This window comes from Pygoscelis adeliae, unplaced genomic scaffold (assembly GCF_000699105.1).
Source record: "Pygoscelis adeliae isolate BGI_AS28 unplaced genomic scaffold, ASM69910v1 Scaffold212, whole genome shotgun sequence".
Lineage (NCBI taxonomy): Eukaryota > Metazoa > Chordata > Aves > Sphenisciformes > Spheniscidae > Pygoscelis > Pygoscelis adeliae.
Window position 1 is genome coordinate 660,257 of NW_008824235.1, and position 9,803 is coordinate 670,059.

General features: G+C 36.9%; 1 protein-coding gene across 3 annotated transcripts in view; it reads right to left on the bottom strand.

Annotated features, from left to right (window-relative positions):
• Positions 1-4,358: 4,358 nt before the first annotated feature.
• The window catches only part of GULP1 (GULP, engulfment adaptor PTB domain containing 1), a 157,713-nt gene continuing 152,268 nt past the window's right edge, over positions 4,359-9,803 (bottom strand). For all 3 annotated transcript variants that reach the window (XM_009334981.1, XM_009334982.1, XM_009334980.1), the window contains one exon: positions 4,359-4,660. In XM_009334981.1, coding sequence (XP_009333256.1) covers positions 4,589-4,660 — 72 coding nt within the window. In that variant the 3' untranslated portion in view covers positions 4,359-4,588. The remainder of the gene's footprint in view (positions 4,661-9,803) is intronic.

Genomic DNA, 9,803 nt, shown 5'->3' on the forward strand with positions numbered 1-9,803 from the left:
AGAGTGTCGTAGTTCCAGGAAGAGTTTTGGTCTGATGAATAAATCAATGTGCAGATTTTTTTTTAATCTATGCACTGACACTCGCTGAATGTTGAAGCATCTCAAGAAGGCTGCATGTATTAGAAATGTCAGACTTTCGTTTCGATGAAATGTTGCCTACCATTCTGAAATAACTGAAGAAAATGATATATTCAAAATCCTGTTCTCTATTTTGTTGATGAGAACTGCTATGTACTTTCCACCAGCTGACAATGCAACTTATGACTCAATCTCTCATTAACAATATGTCTTAAAAGGGGGGGAAAAATGCAGGCTAATTATGTACTAAAGCTTACTTGCTGTCTTTTAGCTGAAGCTTACAGAACACCTTCTAGCAGGCATTTTTGGTTGCATTTTAAAACATATGGCCAGTTATTGAGATTTTTTTAGGTTTTTTTAAAGTGACTTCTGCATCCTCTAATTTTAAAAGCAATAACAAAACCCCAAAGTGTCAAATTAAGAAAGTTGAGAGCTTGCCTGCAATTATTAACACATTTCTTGTCTTAAGAGGGTGTCCAAAGGGTGACGATCTCTAGTGACTTACGGGATATAATGAAAACAGGAGCTCTGGATGTTTAACTAGAGATTTCTCAGGCAGTGGCACTCTCTTCCTTTGCAGAAGAGACTCTTTTTGTGAAGCAGAATTGCTTGGTGAGAATGAGTCCATGCTTAGTTCCACAAATTGAAAAATAATCATCATAATGAAGTCTCAGAGCCAGCTCCATTCCTTGGCATGTTCAATCACCTCTGGGATTACACAACCACGCTTACTTCTGCAAGTGTGAGAAGTTTCTTTTTCCTTTCTTCCTTTCCATAAGTGAGGCCAAAATGAAATGCAATTCCTTTTGCCAAATGAAGGATTTGATCTTTGCCGATTTGATCAATTATAAGTTTAACACAAATCACATCTGTCACATGGAAGGACAAAAGACAGCCACTTACAAACCCATCTGAAGTAAAGACAATGGGTTAAGCCTAGAACATCCTGCAATGATGCTCAGTAGTTTAGCAAAGGTTAAAAAGAGAAAACACAAACTAAACATGTATCAGCTTATTTGACTTAAGAAGAATTCTAACCTAAGCACCTCAGTTACTCAGGTATAGTGTAATAAACAGGTAGGAAGAGAAAAATAGTCCATATCATACAAAAAAAAAGGAACAGAAAGTGAGGAATCTTGCTTTAGGTGTTAATATTGCTTGGTACGACATGCCAGTGCAGTAGCTGGGCAGCCGACAAGCAGAACCAAAAGCTAGTATTACAAGTCCACGAAGTGATAGAGTCACAGTTAGCACGATCAGCAGTGTGATCACAGTTTAAAGAAGTTTAAGAAGAAAAGATATCCAAAAGGGAAAAAAAAAAAAGGTGTGGACAAATCTGGTAGCACCCAGTTGCACTGGTATTTTTTGTTTGAGGGCAATTTTACAAGTCCAAAAAATATCTTGTTCACAACTTATTTAGCACCATATCTCTAATCTAGTAGATGATGTTACTCCCTTTTTACAGACTTGAAAACAGGAGGCTTCTGTGAAATGAAATGCCTAAGGTCACGCAATTAGCAGAACCACTTCACATTCTCAGTCCAAACCAGCTACCAAGCTTTGGGTTTTGGCTTTTTTTTTCTTTTGCTTTGGTTTTCTTTTAATTTTTTCTTAGAAAGTTTAGAGACTATGCTTTTAATAGATAATTGAGATAGTAGGAATTTGTAACAAGACAGCTTCCACAGACAAAATTCTGTTCTGAGCAACGGGAGCACTCCCGTTCACTCTAAACAAAGCAAGAGCAATCACCTAGACCCCTTGTACAGCTCTCAAATATATATATTTAAAGTAATAGTCTGAAGATTTAGTGTTATTGCACTATCTGCACAAGAACACTGATACTAGTGGGAACCTGGAGACAGGTTCTGGGAAAGAACAGCAGCTCATGTTTATAACCGACAGGAGATTAGACATACCCCTTACTTGCTAGCCCTGACAGCGTCCATTCCCATAAACTGCCCAAGCCCCATTTCTACAAATGGCAGAGGTTGGATGGGTTTTGGGTATTAGCACGAAGAGAAATTTTGCAATGGAAGTAATTACCAGGTGATTTAAGACTAGTTTTCTTTTCTCAAAAGCATCAACACCGTATGCTGCAGCCTGTCCCATGAACACACCTGGTTTACAGAGGTTGCTTTCTAGGATTCAGAAAGACTTCAAGTACATGCTTTACTCCTTAAATAACCATTAGGGTCATTTAGTAGCTAAGTATATTGAGCAGCTAAGTATAAAAAAAAAGGGGCAATAAAAAAAAAGAGTCCATTAAATCCATGAAGCACTGTGGAGCAAGTTACTGCCTAATTACTAGTGATTAGGTAGCTGCACGTAGAACAAGATTTTTCTCTGCTGATTACAGATTAGACCAAACTCAACAATAAAGGTCAAACACTGGAGTTATTTTACACTGGCTGAGATCAGATTCGTTCCAGCGTATAAGGTGACTGACACATTTCAGCACTAAACCATTCTTTGTGGCAGGTCCTGCCCAACATTTAAGCACCTCCCCGCCCTCCCTTCCACTGGGCATTTTACTGAATGAACACTGTGTTCTAGGATGCAATTTATTTAAAAAATTTATTTTAGGCAAAATTAAACAGACATTTGAGATTACATAGAAATACAGTTTCCAATTGGATCACATAACCTTTTCATTAAAAATGCACTGTTGTGTTGATTTAAGTATTTTTGTATGGATTGACCAGGTATGTAATATTTAACCCTGCCATTTGCAGTCAACTATCATAAAAATCAGTAAAGAAAAAGGTTTCTTAAAATGTGCAAATATTATCTTAGTGTTACCATTGATAATAATTGACCACTAAATAGCTGCTTATTATGTAAAGCTTTTTAAAGTACAATAAAAATACAAATTCTATTTGTTAAAAAAGGCCATTGCTATGGCTACTAAACATCCTCATTATACAAATTCCAAAATACTATATGACAAACAAAATTATAAAGACTTTTCCTTATGAAACATATACTATTCTATTTGTTAGTGATTTTATATATTTTTAATATATATATTTATATATAATACTCTATATGAATGTTGAACAAAGAGAGAGGAAGACTAATGTAATGCAGGACATTAAGGCCCCCATTCAGCAAGGTACCTGAGCGTATGTCAAACTCAGCAAAGGAATAATCCCATTCATTTCAGTGGACTTCAAACGTATATGCAGAAGTACTTTGTTGAACAAGGCATAAAGATATACAAGGACAAAACCGTAAGTATCACAAAAAAACTCTCATGAAAAAGGAAAGAAAATAAAAAAATTCTGAAATTTTGGTTTTTTCCACACCTGTATGTTTTGAGGGGAAAATATGAGAGTTTTTAAAGTTTTTGAATTGAACTAATGTGGAGTTTGGGCATCAAAACACTAACGATAATTTTCTGAGATAGGTTTAAGATGGTATTTTATTGCTTATGCTAAAGATTAATGAAGAATATGCATAGACAGGTCAGCATTCAACTCACTAGCAGCTGAAAATTTCGGTGTGCAGTTACTTCTGTAACATGAACCACCAGTGGGTATGAAGGACTTACTAACTTATATTGAATTCTCGCAGCAAGCCTCAAAATTATAGTAAGACATATAACGTTAAAGCAGTCAGTGAAAAAGAGCCTGACTGTAAACACTCAGGTGTTGAAAGTCACTTACAGAATTGAGCCCAGTAAACACAGAGTGCCTGCTTATACACAAAATTATGTAAATTCCTAAGTAAATGCAACACCATAATCTTCTTTTTAAGTTATGGTTATCATGTAGTGAACTCCCAATTACATACTTTATTGTTCAGCTATAAAATATCAAAACAAAGGGCAGTTACTTTGTCCATTCTGCAATGTAGCAGTTCTTCTATGCTCATTAAACACTAATTAGCATACTAACAATTTGTTAGTTTCTAAAACATGAGTTAAGGACCTAAAACTCTTCTGGATTTTATAACCTAATAACAACATATATACAGCATAGTAACCATACACAGTAATAGAAATCAATTACATGGTACCCAGATTTACCTTTTAAGCTTATATTAATGGTTAGTATTTTCTGCTTTTTCACTGCAGTTTGAACTTTTTGTACTAGATATTAACCATTTTACTGCTTGAATATTAAATAATGGCTTAAAAACTTAATTTCAAAATGCTGCCAAGTGAAGTATTATGTAAAAATCATGCTTGCATGTCTGCAAAGAGAGAGGTACGTGTCAGCTTTCTGAAGAACTACTCAGGCTAATAGTCGTAAAGCATAGTAAACTCGGGCCGAAGTGTGAGAGAAAGAAACACAACAGTGTAATTTAATTCCTATTTCATAAACAAGTACAACTTTTTACATTTGTACAGGGAAAGACAGGAACTAAGTTGGATTTTTACAGAAGCAAACCTCACAAGAGTTTACATATTGAAAAAAGCAATTTTTGGCACGTGGATAATATCTGTGAATACATGTTCAGAATTAAAAAAAACCCACTGTGTAGGAATTTCACATTTAGTTTCTTGGCATCAGCACCTGCTGTCTAGTGGGTCAAGACAAAATACTGTGCCTTCAAGAGTTAATCCCATTTTGAACCCCTCCTGCAATGAAACAAGACAAAGTTAATAAAAAGGAAAGCAATTTCTGGAGGATTAAGCTCTCTTTCTAAAAACATCTAAATTTGAGCTTATCTTTAGGCACATAAACCATGAGGATACTTCAGAGTGAGTTCACAGACATTTACATTATTTGGCCAGCTGATTTTTAATAAATCTTAGTGGTTAACTTATAAAAGGATGCATCTCTGGTATAACAAAAGAAATACTGTATGTATGTAAAATGAAGACAATATTACAGAATAAAAACATTGAATACATATAGAAAAAACAAACAAACTTAATATGCACCATGTTGTTCCTGAGTAAAATTCAACATGATTTATAGGGCTATGGATTAGAAAGATTAGCGCTGTATGAGCCAAAAGTTTATTATATTTACACCTTAATGAGTCAGGTAAGTTACATCGTTACTAATACCAGAAATTCTTAAAATGTTCAGATCAAAATTCCTTTTTACTCATATTAGTTTGATTAGTAGGAACACAAAAATGGTTATAAGCCTCCTCTATTGAAAAGAAATTCATTCTACAAGTACCTGTGCTTGCTTTAAAAAAAAATGTACTTAGCTTGCACCAGTTCTAAGATAACAACAGCACTTTCAAAACAGGGCAAGTGCTCTTGTTTTCATTTCTCTTTTTGCTTTAAAAGAAGCTGAATAATTGTGGCTTGACCTTCAAGAGAAAAGTCACCTTTGAGTCGAGAAAATTTCACTCTGTTAGGTGAAAGTACTGTAAAGCTACAAACAATTGGAAACAAGGGCTCTGAATAGAAATGCCATGAGAACATCAGCTCCAGGGGCAGCTGTCGCAATGTTCAGTTCAGTGTTGTCTTAACATACAGTTCATTTAGAGAATGCTGACTGTATGCTGCGAAATCAATAATCAGTGCTTTCATGAAGCAAACAACTCATAAACAAAATAAATCTTTTTGTAAAGCAATCTGTATTTGGATTAGGCATATACTCAAGCCTTTTCTCATAATGCACAGCAGTACCTCAGGAGCATACCTTTTGGTTTTAAAAAATAAATCCCAAGTCAAACCAGCTTAATTTCAAACACACTTAAATCACAGGCTAGAATTTTAAAAGCGTATGAATATTTAATAACTCCACCAGCTACTGCCATCAGAAAAGTAATGCTGAGAAATAGAATAAACTTCCTGGCAATGGTTACTAAACGACACACGATTTTCCAAGTAAAATTTGAATTTTCCTGAAGGCAGATTCATACTATGAGATGATGAGCCAGCAGCAGTACTGTGATGTAAACGTTCTCCAACTGTACTACCCAGTTTGCCCTACCTGGGTGACATGGTGCTGCCAAAGCTCACTGCTGTATTTGACTCCCCCCCCCATATTTTTCAAAGAGCTAACAGGAAAAGCATTCAAAAGATATTTCAAGCAAACAGTATCTGAAGTTACAAGTCAAACACATCCTGTTATAAACAGACATTGTTCATTTACCCAAAGGATACTATTAATTGATGTAACTGCAGTCAAAGGAGGACTGCTTACACAGAAGGAAAATTCAGAGAATTAGCCTTACAGTCTAGCCTGTTAAATTGTCAAGCCCGCAGTTATGGTGTGTCTGAAATGCTAATCTTTTAAAGTATTTAAAGGCTGCTTCCAATTTTGAGGTTGTAAAAGGGGTAGTTTGTGCTTCAACCTGAGGATGCTTGATACAGCTGCAATAGCAGAAAAGCTACGGCAACTGGTTTAACAAGGACAACCAACTTCATCCTTAGCAATCCAGAGAGCCCTTTCAGAGCTGTACCAGCCCTATGACCGAACACGCACCCCATGCATGTCCTGCATGCTCTTATCTTTCTTCTAAACATTTAAGCACTATTTGTTGGTGTCTTATGTAGCTGCACTTCCAATGCCCTTTTTCTGGCCAGCTAAGAGCAAATCAAATTATGCATTTTGGAAGCGCACACATCTCACTGCTCCTATGTTGATCATGTGGGTTTTTTTTATTTTTGTTTTATTCCATACAAACTGATATTTTGTCACTTATCACTTAACTTGTGTTTGCTATGACTTGACTTTGAACTATTTCTACTTTCCCGAAGAACAGCGGTCTCCTTGACCTTTTGTTCTGCAATTTAACTCCAGACCACTTTCCCCCCACTGTTTAGTCCTCCTCATCTTTTAAGCTGTGATATTTTGCATTTAAAACAATCACATATTCACATATTTGCAATGTGATCAATTTTAATCCATTAAGAGATTGCTGCACTATATATATCATAATTATTAAAAAGCCTTTTACTTTTATTACCATAGTGAACTATCTTCTGTTCTAAAAGAAAATAGTGATGCACTTGTCAGGTGCTGTTATCAGCCGCATACTTGAGAACCCAGCTTCTATTACAGGCAGAATTGGTAAGGAAGTAAAATCTGCTACTACAGTGCCAGGAACTGCAGTGTTAACACATGCATGCTTAAAAATGAATTACACACATAGCTGTCTATAACAGAAACGTGATATTTCAATGTCAGATGCTACAGTTACCAGTAGGCTCAAACTTTCATGGCAACCACAGGGTCAAAAAAACCCATAAAGAGGACATCAAGGCAATCTAGGTAACCACCTGGGCATTTTTCAGACTTTAAAAGAATGTCAAATCCAGATTTATTCTTCATGAATATTTAAGTGGAGGACAAGAAGTGCATAGGAGTATAAACCAAAGAAAGCTGTATTGTCCCAACCAATATTCCCATTAAATTAAATGTGGCCCTCAAAAGGGAAAAAAAATCAGAACATCCTAGCCCAGCAGATTCTTTGGCAAAGTGACTGCAATTAAATTCCTAAAGATCAGGAAAGCACAGGCTTCAGATCTTCCACAGCCATCTCCATTTCTAATCACACAAGTTTTGCAAATTAACTCCCAATTCTTAAACAATTTTTGGAATCTCCAAAACTATACTTTGGCAAATATATGATATAAAAAAAAAGAAAAATTTCCAATCAACTGTGGTCAACCAAGCTGTGGGAAGACAAGTTTTCAAGAAAAGATTCTCCTTTATGTCCTGACACAGTTGAACTGTGATTAGTGCAGACAACAGAGTAAGTATCCTATGCTGTAGTTCTCACAGCAGTGCAGAACAGTTACAGCTTATGTCCGCTTTCAGGAATACAGCTCATACACACATCCGAACTGCATACGTCTCTCACGTCTGATGGCTCCTACTTGAAGCTGCTCTACGATTATTATAGTATCCATCATACAGCATATGCCTACTCTCAACTCTCCACTCCAAAACCCAGCATTCACAGCTGCAATAATAATGATGTCAGTTGGAATGACTGAGCAGATTATAAATTATGATTTGTTTTTATCTTTTTCTAATAAACTCGATTAATGTGTTAGGCAGAATATTTTTTCTTTAGAAATTACATATATAGTCAGCATTTGGTACACATTACATACTGTATATATAAAAAATGCATCATTAATTTTAACACACAGCATTTAAAATATTTTGCCTTGTGAAATTCAGACATTTCAGCTTCTAATAACATGTGTTCTTAGCATAACACACTGCCTGTTCATTAAAAAACATGTGTACCATGGCTTCCTGTACTTGAAAGGTTCAGGAAACAATAACTCCTCATTTGGTCAGAAAATCTCTCAAATCTTCTGATTTTCAGGGAATGCAGAACAAAGTCATCCTCTGATACTGGACATGAGTGGGAACAGGAAGGGATATAATGTGTGCATCTATATTGTACCTTGCTTCTGTGTTCATATCCCCATGATGACAGTGTCAAGTAACTTTCTTACTTCCAAGGTGATTTAACTCAAGGACTGAACATCTTAGTTACCCAGAAAAATGATAGTATTGCACTAACATATATGATTGGTCTCTTAAAGAAAGAAGCAAAGCTTATTTTCACTAGAAAAAAGTAACTTGGAAACAACCCCTTTTCCAAAACTCCCACTTTTTTCTGTCTATGATAATAAGACGTGAGCTATTCCAGTTAAAAACAGTAAACAGCAAAAGACAAAGAACTTCCATCTTATCAGAAGATAAATTTGCCAAAGTCAACCTTAACTCTGAGGTTAACTCAATTATCACCTCACAGTGACTTCACTCAATGAGCTTAACTCAGCACAAACCCAATGAACCAATGATAAATTTACACGTCTCTGAGAAGATAATTTAGAGGGCTGAGCATAACTTATTTCAGATGGAAAGATGTCAAGCCTACTGACTGCTTCAGGCCATGCAGGGAGAACGGCTTGCAGCTCCTGGAAGCTTTATGATATTAACTACCTTGAGATTTTAATAAATTATAGCAGCTGTTGCTGGTATGATTCATGATCCAGGGAAACTTCCCCTCACTGCAAGATTTCTGAGAAAACAGATTCATTTTATTAATGTCTGGATACAGTCAAAATAAAGAGGATGAAAAGATGTTTCAGCATAAGGGTGGGGGGAAAACAGGAATCATAGAATCGTTTAGGCTGGAAAAGACCTTTAAGATCATCGAGTCCAACCGTTAACCTAGCACTGCCAAGTCCACCACTAAACCATGTCCCTAAGCACCACAGCTACACATCTTTAAATACCTCCAGGGATGGTGACTCAACCACTTCCCTGGGCAGCCTGTTCCAGTGCTTGACAACCCTTTCGGTGAAGACGCTTTTCCTAATATCCAATCTAAACCTCCCCTGGTGCAGCTTGAGGCCATTTCCTCTCGTCCTATTGTTTGTTACTTGGGAGAAGAGACCAACACCCACCTCGCTACAACCTCCTTTCAGGTAGTTGTAGAGAGCGATGAGGTCTCCCCTCAGCCTCCTGTTCTCCAGGCTGAACAACCCCGGTTTCTTCAGCCGCTCCTCATGAGACTTGTTCTCCAGACCCCTCACCAGCTTCGTTGCCCTTCTTTGGACACGCTCCAACACCTCAATGTCCTTCTTGTAGTGAGGGGCCCAAAACTCAACACAGTATTTGAGGTGCGGCCTCACCAGCTCCGAGTACAGGGGCACGATCACTTCCCTAGTCCTGCTGGCCACACTAGTTCTGATACAAGCCAGGATGCCATTGGCCTTCTTGGCTGCCTGGGCACACTGCCAGCTCATGTTCAGCCGGCTGTCAACCAACACCCCCAGGTCCTTT